Source organism: Aphidius gifuensis, linkage group LG3, assembly GCF_014905175.1.
Source record: "Aphidius gifuensis isolate YNYX2018 linkage group LG3, ASM1490517v1, whole genome shotgun sequence".
In the NCBI taxonomy this organism is placed as follows: domain Eukaryota; kingdom Metazoa; phylum Arthropoda; class Insecta; order Hymenoptera; family Braconidae; genus Aphidius; species Aphidius gifuensis.
In genome coordinates, this window is record NC_057790.1 from 21,175,657 (window position 1) to 21,191,207 (window position 15,551).

The window sequence follows — 15,551 nt, forward strand, 5'->3', positions numbered from 1 at the left end:
TTCACGTAAACATGTTCACACACACTTACACACACATGCATCAACAATTTTATCATTTTTTTTTTCTCCCACAATTCTCCCGCCAAAGTCATCAGCTGGCCTATGTATATCTGCGCTTTAAAAAAAAAAAAATATATATATATCCAAGCCAATGTGAAGTGACCTAGGACACGCATGTCAAATTGGTGTTATTTAAATGAAATTTAAAAAACTTATAAATTAGTATATTGTTTTTATAAAAAAAAAAAATAAAATATACAATTAATTATTAGCTTCAAATTGATGTCATATTTTATATTTTTTTTTTTCGAAATTTATTATGAATCTTTCGTAATAATTACTTTGGCTTTATTTTTATCATTAAAAATTATCAAATTTTTTTTTTTTAATTTTTTCTTATCAAGATTCACGTAATGACACATTTAATTAAATTTTTTGTAAAAAATTTTAACGTAATATATAATTGCAAATAAATTAACATATTTTCAAAGAATAAAGCTGATTAATTTTTTAATTTTATTGCAAATAAAGCTATACCATACATAAATTGCAAATAAAATTTTTGTCATACAATATAATCACAAATATACATATATATATATCGATATGCAAAATAATTATATTCATCTATATGCGAACTTGATTAAAAATAATTTAAACTAAAAAATAACGCATGCGAATTTGGCACCTCGTGTACACAAAATATAGGATTATTTTATATATTATTATTATTATTTACAACATCATTTATATTGATGGAAAAATAAAGAAGCAATTACTTTTTTTTTTTTTTTAAATTTTTTGTTATGTTTTTATCATCAATTAATTTTTGAAATATATCATTCAAAACATCAAGAACTTTTTTATTTATCACACTGGCTATTAAAGAATTATTTTTTTAAATTATTTTGATATTCATTGTTAAGCTGCTGAACACAAATTTTTTATTTAACTTGATTAAAAATGATAGTGAAGATTGAAATTTTGAAGCCTCACTTAAAACTAATTTATATTTTTTAACGTTTTTAAAAGTTTCATAAACCTTTTTTGTATTTAATTATTTGTTATATTATTATTTCCTTGAGCCTGTTTTATTCTATGAAAAATACAGGACGCCATGGCAGTGGTTTATGCAAACAATTATTTCGTCATAATATATTTATTAACATCAACAAAACTACAAGAACCACATAATATTTTAAAATATTATTAATAATTAATTTATTAATTTATATTAATTATTAATCATTTAATTATTATGCTCGATGATAATTTTATTGCTATTAAATTAGAATTAATTATTATTGAAATAAAAATTTTTAAAGCAACAAGTGATGTTAATTTAAAAATAACTTTTTTTTTTTTCAACTATCAATTTTTTATGATTTAAAAATACGATAAATAAGACATTTAAAGATAAATATAATTATGGAATATTTTTATCCATTTTAAATATGTAATTTATTATTTATTTATATTTTTTTTATACTTATTCAATACATTCATCACAGTGCTACAGACACAAAAAAATGTGTTCTTTTATATTATTAATAATATTAATTGTCTATTTGTTTTTTTTCTTTTAAATCTTAAATTATTCCAAAATATTTTTTTTATTCTTTTTTATTTTTTCATCAACATAATGGCAAGGAAAATATTTTTATTATTATTTAATTAATTTTGTTGATATATATATTATTTAATTTGAATATTAATCTCTAATTTACTTTTATTTATTTACAAATTTTTTTCTTGTTTTATCATAGAATCGCTACCCATGGCAGTATAAATTCAGTAAACGTGAATGAATTATTATTATTGTATTTGAAATTTCGAAAAAAAAAAAAATAAAATAATATTTACAATTTTATTCAAAAACAATAAAGTCATTATTATATTTTGCTTGATAATTTAATAATGAATTGACAATGATTGACTTTATAATTAACTATTGATTTTGAGATATTTCGTTTGTTTACTGTCAAATAATAAATTACACATGAACGCTGAGGGTAGGACTAGATATACGAAAAGGTTGACAACATCCCCACGTTATAAACCACGAGGCTCAGCATCTTGGTGAAAATTTTGGATTAGTAGGACCGTGTATATAACTTCTCAATTCTTTTTGTGGTTCTAATCCAAAATCTGATGCAGTATCAACATCTGATTTTCTACATATTATTATTCTTATATCAGTATGTAGATAAATTCTTCCAGATTTACCAGACATGAATCTAAAAAAAAAAATTAACAATTATTAGTATACATTCATCAAAGCTAGTATAATATATTAAATTATTAATAATTTCATATTAACCTGAGATGAATGAGGTAGCGTAATGTTTTATCTCGAAGTGTACGTTGACGTAAAAATGTATGTGAACGTGGTGGCATATCAGATAAATCATAAAGTACAACAAACATTTTAACAACAGTACCTAATGGATTTAATAATGTAACTTGTATTGTACCACTTCTTGGTACTTGATAACCTTTTTTTTCAAGATTAATATGAGCTAAATATGGAGTTGATACTTTATCATTATCACCAAGTGTATAAAAAAATACAGTTACTGGTAATTTTCTATGTTTTGGACAAAATGAACCACTTGCACCAATATCAGCAGTAAAACCATGAACAGTTGATACTGGCTCAAGTCTACCATTTAATGCTGATTCTTCAAAATTACCAAGTAATGCATGACTTTGTGGACGTATACGTGATGATAATGAACGTTTTTTTAATTTATTATCATTATTATAACATATATTATCAACTTCACGATCAGTTTCTTCTAATGATACTGCACCTGGACTTGGTGGTGTATTTAATTCAAATATAGCACTACGTTTTGATGATACTGTATTTAAACTACTATCATAATCAAAACAACAATGACCTCTTCTTAATGGTGCTGGACTTGATGTTAATGGTAAACCAGTTCTACTATGAAATACCATTGATGCTGCATTTTCAAGTGAACGTCTAAATTTTTCTTGTTCAATAACTGATGGTACATTTCTATCATTAATATCATCATCATAATATACATTATCAACTTTATCTATCACATCCTCGTCATCCTCATCATCATCTTCATCATCATTATCATCATTATTATTAATCATTGTTTCACAGCCATATTTATTCATTTTTTTTTCATCTGTTTTATTATTATTATTATTTGTATCATTAACAAGTGGCTCATATGCTATATTAAAATCAGCAAAATCAATTTTACGTTTTACTGTATTATTAATATTATTATTTTTTTTTAATTTACGTAAATCATGTTTAGCATTGCCATCGTCATCATCATCATCATCATCATCTTGTGATATATCAGTATAAATTTTTGGCTCTTGTTCTTTTTTAAATAATTTTTTAATACGTAATAATGGTTTATTTATAACTGATGGTAAAAATTTTTCATCATCTAATGGTTTTATTTTTAATGATAATAATTGTCTTTGTTTATCATCATCATCATCATCATCATCACCACCATCATCATCGTCATTCGTTGTTGATGATGATGATGTTATTGTTGATGTTGACGTTGATGTTGATGTTGAATCAATTGAATTTGATGTTATTGTACATTTACCATTTGATATATCACTTAAACCTTTTCTATCATTAACACGTAATATTGCACCAAGTAAAATATCAGCTTTATTATCATTTTTTTCACATAATATTGTATCGTTATTATTATTATTTTTATAATTAATAATTGTATTTGTTTTAATATTATTTTTATTTTGTTTATTAATATTATTAATTGTTGAATTTTTAATATTTATTTGTTCATCAAATTGATATTTATCTTTTTTACGTTGATTTTTAACTGGTGTACGACGTTTACTTGATGTTGTTTTTGTTCTTAATACAGCCAATACTTCATTAAATTCACGTTGACTTAATTCTAAATTACAATTATTACTATTAAATTTTTTATTTTTATCTTGTTCAATACATTTATCATTATTATTATTATTATTAACATTAAGTACTCTATTTGGTACTTTACTAATCCAATCAATAATACCAACTTCATCTTTAATATATTTTTTTGTTTTATCTTTTGGAAATGATAATTTTGACATTAAATGTGTTATTTCACCAGATGGTAATATTAATTTTTTTTCATTATTATTTTTATTAATATTATTATTATTTTCAATAATATCTTGTGGTTTTTTAATAATTTTATTATGAACGTTACATGGTGTTAATTGATTATTATTATTATAATTTGATGGTCCTGGATTATTTATTGTTGAATAAAATGGATTAACAATAACATTTGTTTTTAATTTATCAATATTATTATTATTTGTATTATTTAATAATTGATTATCATTTGTTAATTTTAATGTTTCAAAATGTATACAAGCTTCAGATGATGGTTTATAACGTTTTTCATTATTATCATCATTATCATCATTATTTGATTGATAATTTATTGTTGAATATTTATCATGATTATTTAATATAATATAATTTAAATTATCACTTGTTAATTTATCATTCATTATATTATTATCATCATAATATATATTACTATCATCATTTTTATCAATTATATTATTATTATTTGTTGAATTTACTTCTGATACTGATGATAATAAATTATTATTTCCAAAATTTGATGTTGATGGTGTTGTTTGATCAGATGGACCACATGGTAATGATCTTCTACGTTTTCTTTCACCATTTAATTTTATTGATGGTGATGGTGGACTACTTTCTTCATCTTCACAATGACAATGATGTTTACCAGATTGTTCACATGATGTTTGTAATCTATCATCAACAATTATTGGTAATATCATATTTGCATTATCATTATTACCATTGTTTAATGTTAAAAATGATGCTGATGATGATGTCGTTGTTGTTGCTGTTGCTGCTGTTGTTATTGCTGTCAATGCTGTTGTTGATGGTGTTAATGCACATGCAACATTATCATCATCATTATTAACAACAGCAATTGATTGATGAATTGTACATAATAGCTCTGGTACATCTTCAAGTCTTGGTAATGCCCATAATGTTACTTCAACTGAATTACCATCACCAATTGATGCCAATGGAAATGTATGTTTAATTGGTGTTTCACGAAATTTACGTAAATTATCTTGATTATTATTAACAATACGTGTTGATATATATGATGGTTTTGTGCCATTACTACGTGACCACCATGCAGCAATTTGACTAAAATGTAAACGTGAACGTACAGCTTGATATAAACCTTGAATATTCATTGTTTCTGAATTTTTACTTGATACTATTTTAATACACCAATATTCAAGTACAATTTCTGATGTATTTGACCATTGTAATAATGTTGATGGTATTGATGATGATACTGGATCATTACATGTTGCTGTTGCAAGACCACATGGACAATCAGAACACATAAATACTTCAACACATAAACTTGTACCCATTGCTGTTCTATCAGCTATTTCTTTAACCAGTATGACATATCTATTACACTGTAAATAAAAAAACAACAAAATATATAAATAATGATTAAACAACTATTATAACAGTTATTTTCTTAAGGACAATGACCTAATAACGACTATGTATTATTATTTTTCTATCAATTGACAATTTTAAAAGATAAATAAAATTAATTACCATGTAATCATCTTTTTTACAATTATGTTGATTTATTGGTGATTGAAGTGGTGCAGCACAATGTGGACCTTCTCTATAACCACGTGGTGAACCTTGAATTCTTCCTTCACATACTAATACTCCAAGTGCTCGGATTACACTCAAAATACCTTCTCGATTTGCACTCATACTTCCTAGTGGTGATGTACTCATTGTTGTCATTGTTGAGCTCTCCGTAACACCACCAAGACAATACATTTCTTAATGAAAAAAATAAATAAATAAAACAAATTAATATTATTTTATTATTAATAAATATTTATATTTTTAATTTTTATTATTTTAATAGCTATCATGCACACACGACAGCTGATAATATAATATTTAGATAAAGAAAATATAAAATTCTCACGTTTAGACAGACTTCCAAAAAATCATATAATAAAAAAAAAAAAAAATACAAAGAACTTTTCTGATGGGTGATTACACATTTAGTGTCATGCGCAAATGTAATTCTTTGTTTTCTCAATATAAACTTTTTAAAATAAAATAAACTTTTTAGAAACTTTTGTGATTCATTTGAAAATAAAATAAAAAAAACAAAACAAAAATTAAAAACAAAAAACGTAATATAAAAAAAAATAATATTAATAAATAATAATAATTATTATTTAATTTATTAACTATACACATGGAAAATGATAAAATAAATTTTAAAACAAGTTTTTCAAGCAAGTGTAGATTTTGTCAAACTGAGAAGCATGTGGAAAAGTTGAAATAAACAACTCATAATATTGTGATGACGATGTTAATGACGATGATGATAATGATGACGATGATAATGATGACAATGACCAAGTCACGTGGAATATTATTGTCATAATATTATTGAATAAAAATACAAGTTGTTTACTCGCATGTTAATAATTGATTAAAATAAATTTTCAATATTATTAATAAATAATATTGAACGAGAGTCAATGGCAGAAGAATATGATCAAAAAAAATAAAATAAAATATATATAGATGGGTAGCAAAAGAGGACGTTAAAAATTGTTAGCAGGGGATTCGTTCACCTCAACCAACAACTACTGGGGCCAGACACAAAGCGAACACAGCAGGTTCAACGTCCCTTGCTTCGAATTTCATGTACATCACAACAACTTGTATACACAAATGTACAATAAATATATATATATTAACATTTAAATATATAAATACAATTTACGCATTTAAATATATGATTTACATTCAAAATATTATTAACATTTGTTAATGAATTTAATTATATTAATTTATTTTTTTATTTTTTTCCAATGAGATATTGAGAAACACTGGTTGATTAAGGGCATTGTGCGTTTTATATAAATTTAACCAGAGAAAAAAAAAAAAAAAAACAGAGGGAACCAGAGGAAGCCCAATTTTTAAGCATATAAATTTTTATTGAAAAAATTTATTTAACGGATGTTTTGAATTGGAGCTCGACAATAAGAAAAGAAAAAATAACAAAAAATAATTTTACAATTTTATTTTTATATATTATTTTTTTGGTAATAAGTAGAAAGACTAGTAAGTGCTAGTGTAATTTAAATTAAATAGAATAATATTATATGTTTTAAATGGAAAATTTAATTGGAGAAAAAAAAAATGTATTGATATAATTTTATCTTGTTATTGTTAGTGACGTATTTTTATATTCAACTCACATTTCTAACAAAATTCAATTTGTTATTTATTATTTTCATTACACTATGAATTGCCTATTATTTATTGATATAATTTATAGCTTTTATTTATTATTATTATCATAAATTTAGTATTTTAATTTATGTGGCATTTTGTTAAAAAATCAAGACATGGATTATCAAGTATTTTCAAGTGATACATACAATCACATTTTAAATACACTTGTAATATTGAAATGGAAAAAAAAATATAATTAAACTCAATCTAAATACTTGATGGAAAATTTTATACTTGAAATGAAAATAAAAATTTTTTTTTCAATGAAAATTCTTATCTGATTATATAGAAATATATATTTATAAATTTTTCATGAATTTTTTTCGATAAAAAAACAAATCAAACTGGCAAAAGCAAAATTTATATAAACACAAATTTATTTTAATATACCGGATTTAAATTGACTAAATATAAATTTAAATAAAATATTTAAAAAATAATAACAAGTGATTTTACAATAATAAATTATAAAATTTAAATATTCTTTTTTTTTTTTAAATGAATAAGCAAATATAATAATAATAATTACAAATTACACGTCACTCAAATTAAAAAATCAAGGTCAAATGTTTTTTTCTCTTTGTGTCTATTATTATTATATTATAATGACTAACTTTGGAGTAATTGTTATAGAAAAATAAACAAAAAAAATAAACAATTAGTTTAAAAAAAAAAAAAAAAACAAACTTCAATGACGATTAAAATATTTGCTTGATTTTAAAATGAAATATTCAAATGCAAAAATATTCAAGAGTCAAGTATCCAATCAATCTTATACACACATAAATATATATATTTTTTTTTTATCTACACATGTGTATATTAAAAATATCTTAATTGATATTGAGACCCCAGGCTAAGAACTGTGCGGGAGTTTTAAAATTTATTTTTCATTTATTAATAAATAAATAATAAAATTAATTTAAAAATGAATATTTTTTTGATATTTAAAAAAAGGAAATAACAAGGAAAATTTTAACACAATGATAATTCTAATTAAAAAATCAAATATTATATATTTTTAATAATCAAGTGTGTATAACAAACGTCGACGTAATTTTTTTTTTTTTTTTTTCATTGCGCAACATTTATGCACGTGTACATGATATTCAATGCTCTCGTGTAACAAACGCAAGGACACCTTTGTGTTTCGCCTTGTCAATATTGCACTGTCTAAAAAAGGAAATAAAAAAATAAAAAAAAAAAACTAACAAATTGATTTAACAAATAAACTAATAAAATTGTTATAAAAAAAATTAATCAAGAATATCAAGGCTTTATTGATTTTATCTACCAAAAAAAAAAAAAAAATTGATAAAAATACAACTCAAGCCTTTATTTTTAAATCGTAAAAATTTTGCATATTTTTTTGCATTAAATATACACAAGAGTGCACAAGAGAAGGGATTTAATTTAAATAGCAATTTGAATGTCATGAATAATATATATAAATATTTTGAAATAGAGTGTCAATAAAAAAAAAACTTTATATAACATTTAAAAAATTGTTTTTTTTTTTAAATCTTTTTTAAATGACAGTAGGAAAATTAAATGACAGCTAGTAAAAAAAAAAGAGTGGGGATTATTTTTAATTTTTATATATGTGTATGTTTAATTTTATAAACATATATTTGTGATTTGGGTGGTGGTGGTGGGTGGTGGCGAGGTCAGCTGTCCGATCGAGCCCGCACAGCTGGGACGAGCCCTACAAGATGGCCGACAAAACAGCTGATTGCACAATTAATGCGCATGCGTTATTTATTTATTTATTTTTTAAATAACACTAAAAATATATACGAAAATTTTTCAATTTAATTTATTTAATTTATTTAATTATTTTATACTTTTTTAATTATTTGTTAAAAAAAAAATTATTTAATAAAATCTAAAATTTTTCTTTTTAATTTTTTCTTTTTGTAAAATAAATTATTATTTTTAATTTTTAAACAATAATGTTAATGTTTACAGATATTATTATAAACGTCAAATAAAATTTACCAAATGAAAGTTTAAAACAATTTTTTTAAATAAAAAAAAAAAAGAAAAAAAAAAAAAACTAATCTTTACTTTTACTTGGTTTGCTTCATTTATTTAAAAAAAAATTATTAATAATTATATATATATATGTATATATTAACACGTGTTATCGAAGCACGTGTCCTTTCACTCCTTCAACAAAATGGCGTATTAAAATTTTCATAAAGATATAAATGTGCATATGAAAAAAAATAAAAATATATATTTCCAGTTATTTCCTTTCCATTTATACGCTTTCACTGGTATGATTTAAAAGAAAAAAAATTTATTATTTAATAAAAATTTATTAACAAATAGATTAAAGTATATAGATAGCACAATAATTTATATACAAGTAAGTATTATTTGTGCAATCGACATTGCAAATAAAAATAATATACATGTATAAAAAACACACATACAAAAAAACAACCATGCATAGATTTAATATAGCCATAATAATTTTTAAAATTTATTAAAAATATAATTGCAATTTCATATGCTAATAATAATTTATTAATTTTATTATTTATTATATTTCAATTGGAGTAAATGATATACTTTCGACCTATATTTTACATTCAATTTTCATAATTTATTTCTTTCAAATTTTATTTTTGTATTTTTTTTTTTTTCTAGACTACTTGATTTTAGGCCTATCGTATTTAGAGGCAATGGAGAAAGGTATATAATAGATATATACACAAGCTTCCAAAGTCTCTAGTTGTGTAGCATTTAATATATCTGGGTTAACCCGCATTTACTATGTTGACATTATGCAAGTATCCCTGCTGACAACATTATCGTATTGAAAATAATCTATCAATTCAATCCATCAAAAAAAAAAAAAAAAATATATTTAAATATCAATATATTTTATTATTAATATAAAGAGTAATTAGATTTTTTTTTTTTTTAAATTATGGAATTTGTAACTTGATACAATATATACCGTTATGACAAACCCGGAAATGCGTCATTACTAAATAAAAAAATTTCTACATCATCTATAAATGAAAAAAAAAAAATATTATAATTACAAAAAAATATATAATAAATGTTCATTAATATCTCGTATTACACAATGTGTTAAAAAACAAAATCTATTTTATATACGAAAGAAAAAAATATCCAATTTAACTGAAAGCAAAAAAAAAGATAAAATATTGAGAAAGTAAATATTGACGAATAATAAATGAAAAAAAAAAAATGTTTTATTATTATTATTTTTTTGTAAATTTCATTATCAGTGATAAGAAAAAAATCATTGGCATAGGTCTTGAAAGAATTATAATTAATAAAACATACATTTGCGTGATATTTAAAGAGATTAATATTCGTGAAAGTTTTAAAATGATAATTAACATTTAAAAAAATTAATAATAAAAAAAAAATTAAGGATTGGCCATCATCATCATCACAATAGGTCTTATGTCGAAATAAAATTAATAAATATAATAAGGTGTGTGTTATACAAGTGCACCATTGAACGTCATTTTGATTTGAAAAATAAAAAAAAATAAAAATGTAGGTCAAGTAAAGTCACAGTTCTTCTGAATAGAGTAACATAGTTAACTTCTAGCATAGTTATAAAATCTGTACGTGTCTTGACAACATGTTAAAAAAACATAATAAAAATATATCATTAATTTTTTTAATTTTTCTTAAGCTCAATTTACAAGGACAACACACAAAAAGAAGCAAAAAAAAAAAAACTGAAGCAAGATGATATTAAAACCTTGAGAGATATAAATAAATAAAGTTGAAAAAAAAAGGGTCAAATGAATTTTAATAATAATAAAGGTACAACGAAGGGAGTTTGCGCAAGAAAAGGGATCATTGAAAAAAGAAAAGAAAAAAAAAAAATTTGACATTAAATTGGATGGTAACAGAGTGTTGTCAATTTGTAAATATATAGGTGTGCTAATTGTCATATGTTACATGACATTATTTACATCAATGCATGTCCTTGATATTTCCATATTATTGTCTTTGTCTATGTTAATAAAAAAAATATAATAATTATTAATTAAATCACATGCTAGTCATAATAACATTGACGTTCATTGATGATGATGATAATAACAGGAAATTTTTCTTTTCCTAATAATTAGCAATAATTTTTTCTTGTCTAAATTAATAAAATTATTTTCCTTGTACAATATGGTGTCCCATACGGACTTTCAACAACACTTTCACAATATTTTTTTTTTTTTTTGCTAGTAACTAGCGTCATTGTGTGCTACAATATATAATTTTATTATAAATAATTAATTTGTAATATATTACTTACCGATTTGGTAATAACTGACAAAAAATAACACAATCAACCGAGCAAGGAGCTGATCACTTGGGTCAAATAATTTCGTCAGAATCCATGTCCATATTATCACACCTCTCAATAAAAACTACACAATGGATTTTATTTTTTTTTATTTTTTAAATAATAAAATTAAATGGCGTTTTTAATATTAAAAACGCAATAAATGTTTTTTAAAAATCACTTATGTTTTAGATTGAGTAAAAGAAGCAATTATTGTAATGATTCAACACAAAATAAAAAATAAAACAGACAAATAAATGAAAAAAAAAAACCTCGTGTAGTGTGTGGATCTTTGGACAATGTATAACAAAAAAAAAAAAATATTATTAAAATGAAACACAACCACCGATGGTCTGTTGCCAACTGACCCAGGCAAAGTGACAGTTCTCTGCAATGGAAACATTGCAACCATCAAGTAAATAAAAAATATTCCTAGTTGTATTATTAATTTATAAGATTTTCATAATTTTATCATCTATATTTCATTAATATTTTATTATTAATATTATTTCAAATGATAAAATATTATTATTATAATGATAAATTTAATTTTTAATATTTATTTATTAATTTATTGTTTAAATTATATTTTAGGGAATTTTTTTATCAAGTTGGCTACTTTATTGATCATATGGCAATCAGCTGTGTGCTTTATTTTGGAAAAAAATTTACCAGAAATATCAATTTATCTATTAATAATAATAAAATTATGAAAATTTTAAAAAATATATTAAATTATTTACTACTACTACTACTTGAATGAATAAATAATCATTTGTTTATTAAGATGAAAATAATTGAAAATTTATTGTACTAGTTATTTTTTTATATTGTACAAAGAAGAAAAAAAAAATTTGTATTTTCTTTTTACCAATAAGTGAATGATTGAGTTTCATTGTGATATTTTTTTTTTTTTGTAATCTTCATTATTGTTGTTGTTATTATTATTTTTATAATTTATATTACTTCTTGCCAGATTTTTTAATTCCACCAGTTACAAGTGGACCTTTTTGTCCGGCTTTTTTAGCAGCTTCAGCAAGAGCTTTTTGTGCTTCCTTCTGTTTTTGCTTGAATGCAAGATCATCTTCATCAAGATCCTTGACTTCTTTTTTTGGTGCTTTTAGTGGCTTTTTTTTGCCTCCTTCACGACTAGACATTCTGTAAATTAAAACATTTAAATTAATATTATTATTAATTTATTTCTCTGTACATTACATAACCTCCAAAAATATTAAACATAAAAAAAAAAAAAAAAAAGAATGACCACGCTTTGTGTTTAGGTTAATAAAACTATCAAAATGTATTTATTAAATTTTATAAAATAAATATTTTAAATAAAATATCAACACTAATTATTTCTTAACTTTTTTTTTTTATTAATAATTTATAAAACTTACGTGATTAATTATTTATATGAAGTTTTTCAAATAAAAAATATATCAATTCGACAATGATGGATGCTTTATTGTTGCTTAATTTCCATGTGTCGTTAACGACTACTCCAAAAAGTTTACAAAAAAAAAACTTGGCAGCACCTGTGCACGAGAAGTGCTGCCACCTGACTTGATTAATTACACATAAAAACATCAACAAACAAACATTTGTTGTTGTTGTTGTACTCATTTTGAAGTAAATAGTAATAATTATTTATCTATATAATTATTAATAATTAGATTGTTAAAATGGAGCTTAAATTAAATTTAATTGCAGCAGCATGTGAAAATGGAGGTATTGGAATTAACGGTCGTTTGCCATGGTCTCTAAAGTATGTTAAATATAATTAATTAAATAAAATAACAGGAAAAATATAATTGTTTAATTAATTTGTAATTTTATTGCAGAAGTGAAATGAATTTTTTTACAAATATGACAACAAAAACAAAAAATATTAATAAAAAAAATGTTGTACTTATGGGCAGAAGAACATGGGAATGTATACCAAAAAAATATCGTCCACTTGAAAATAGAATAAATATTGTTCTAAGCAGTCAATCATTGTAATTAAAAAATTAATTTAATAATATGTCTTTAATATATTTTAATCAATATGATTATTTTTTTTTTCCTAGAAAACTTGGAGATGAGGCATTTGTTTGTAAAAGTATTCCATCAGCTCTTGAATTTATTTCAAAATCAGATTTAAAAGATCAAGTTGAAAATGTCTGGGTCATTGGTGGCAGTAATGTTTACAAGGTTTTTTTTATATAATTTAAAAAAAAGGACACTTCAAGTTAATGTAAAAATAATAATTAATACTTTATTTCTTTCAACAGGCTGCAATGGAATCACCTAACTTTTATCGTCTTTATCTGACTGAAGTTAAAAAACACTTTGATTGTGATACATATTTTCCAAAAATACCTGATGACTTTGTTGCAGTTGAGTATGTTGATAAATTTTTTTATTTTGCAAAATAGTAATTTTAAATATGTGTATTTATTAATTTATCAATTTGCAGAGATTTAAATGTACCACAAGGTATTCAAGAAGAGAAAGGAATCAATTTTGAATACAAAATTTATGAAAAGAAAAATTGACAATTGATAAACAACATGTTAAATAAAAATAAAGACAAATTATACTTTTAATTGTTTCAAGTTTATTATTTGGAATTATTTATTTTTTATTATTATTAAATAATTAACCAGGTGGCCATTGTAATTGTCTACCACCAAGAACATGAAGATGTAAATGATAAACAGATTGTGCACCATCTTTTCCATCATTAATTACCAAACGAAAACCATTATCTAGACCTTGTTCTTTTGCAATTTTCCTTGCAACAATCATCAAGTGTCCAAGTAGAGCTGCATCATCATCATCTGATTTTGATAATTGGGCAATTGGTTTACGTGGTATTACCAAAAAATGAGTTGGTGCTTGAGGATTGACATCATTAAATGCAACACACTAAAATAAAATCATAAAATTAACAAAAAATTGAGGTTATAATATAATAAATTTAATTATTAACATGTAATATTAATATTTTTAATGATAATTATATTTTTTTAATATAAACTAATACCTTATCATCTTCATGAATGAAAGTACATGGTATTTCTTTTCTTAATATTTTACCAAATATTGTATCACCACCGGCACTTGCACTTTGTGATTTTTCAACTTCAGACGCCATATTGCAATGACCAATTCCATTGATAAATAACGAATTTAATTTATTAGAATTTAATAAAGTTGCATATTTTGGTAAACGTAAAAATGTACTAGTTAATAATTTCATTGTATTGTAAAAAATTAATAACAATAATTATTCAGTTGATAAATTTTTTGTGTTGAACAAGTTTCTTGACTTAAAGTCCACCATCCAAGGCCACAAAAAAAAAAAAAGAAAAAACAATTTAAAATATATGAAATTAAATAATTCAATAATAAATAAATTTTAAAATTATATCATCATTTGCAGCTGGCATATTGTTTTGATATTAAATTTTAAATAATCCATTAAAATTTGACACGAAATTTAAAAATAATAAATTATCAATAAACATTTACAAAATATATTTTACTTTATTATTTTTAATAGTTAAATAAACATTAAATTTTAATAATAATGACAAAAAAAATTTGTTATCTGTTATTATTATTTGTTTCTAAGAAAAAAAAAAAATGTTATTATAAATTTTTAGTTTATTTACTTTTTTATAATGATCATAGTTGATCCCAGTCTTAAATATTTTAGATGATAATAATATTATTTAACTATCGTGATACTGATAATATATCAAATGATAATTATCAATTATTTTTATAAGAAAAAAAAAAAGAATATAAACTATTTTTACATATTAAAATTAATTCATCTTATAA

The 15,551-nt window shown here is 22.4% G+C and overlaps 3 protein-coding genes and 1 long non-coding RNA gene across 5 annotated transcripts; 1 reads left to right on the top strand and 3 right to left on the bottom strand.

Moving 5' to 3' along the window:
• Positions 1 to 109: 109 nt before the first annotated feature.
• On the bottom strand, positions 110 to 12,131 carry LOC122852742 (protein FAM214A). 2 transcript variants are annotated; one of them, XM_044152701.1, is made up of 4 exons: positions 11,691 to 12,131; positions 5,660 to 5,898; positions 2,321 to 5,511; positions 110 to 2,237 (listed from the first exon to the last, which is right to left on the bottom strand). In XM_044152701.1, the coding sequence occupies exons 2-4, from the start codon at positions 5,894 to 5,896 to the stop codon at positions 2,069 to 2,071; spliced, it is 3,597 nt and encodes a 1,198-aa protein (XP_044008636.1). In that variant the 5' UTR covers positions 5,897 to 5,898; positions 11,691 to 12,131; the 3' UTR covers positions 110 to 2,068. The 2 variants fall into 2 exon arrangements, with proteins under 2 accessions (XP_044008636.1, XP_044008637.1); XM_044152702.1 differs by lacking the exon at positions 11,691 to 12,131 and adding an exon at positions 6,051 to 6,387 and having other exon boundaries at positions 883 to 2,237.
• Positions 12,132 to 12,746: 615 nt separating this feature from the next.
• LOC122852743 lies at positions 12,747 to 13,231 on the bottom strand. The gene is made up of 2 exons (XR_006373860.1): positions 13,118 to 13,231; positions 12,747 to 12,878 (listed from the first exon to the last, which is right to left on the bottom strand). It is a non-coding gene; the product is annotated as an uncharacterized LOC122852743 (long non-coding RNA).
• Positions 13,232 to 13,305: 74 nt separating this feature from the next.
• On the top strand, positions 13,306 to 14,315 carry LOC122852746 (dihydrofolate reductase). The gene is made up of 5 exons (XM_044152705.1): positions 13,306 to 13,485; positions 13,562 to 13,717; positions 13,790 to 13,913; positions 13,994 to 14,103; positions 14,179 to 14,315. The coding sequence occupies exons 1-5, from the start codon at positions 13,403 to 13,405 to the stop codon at positions 14,255 to 14,257; spliced, it is 552 nt and encodes a 183-aa protein (XP_044008640.1). The 5' UTR covers positions 13,306 to 13,402; the 3' UTR covers positions 14,258 to 14,315.
• Positions 14,303 to 15,061, bottom strand: LOC122852747 (histidine triad nucleotide-binding protein 1). Its single transcript, XM_044152706.1, has 2 exons — positions 14,749 to 15,061; positions 14,303 to 14,630 (listed from the first exon to the last, which is right to left on the bottom strand). The coding sequence occupies exons 1-2, from the start codon at positions 14,962 to 14,964 to the stop codon at positions 14,361 to 14,363; spliced, it is 486 nt and encodes a 161-aa protein (XP_044008641.1). The 5' UTR covers positions 14,965 to 15,061; the 3' UTR covers positions 14,303 to 14,360.
• Between the last annotated feature and the right edge of the window lie 490 nt (positions 15,062 to 15,551).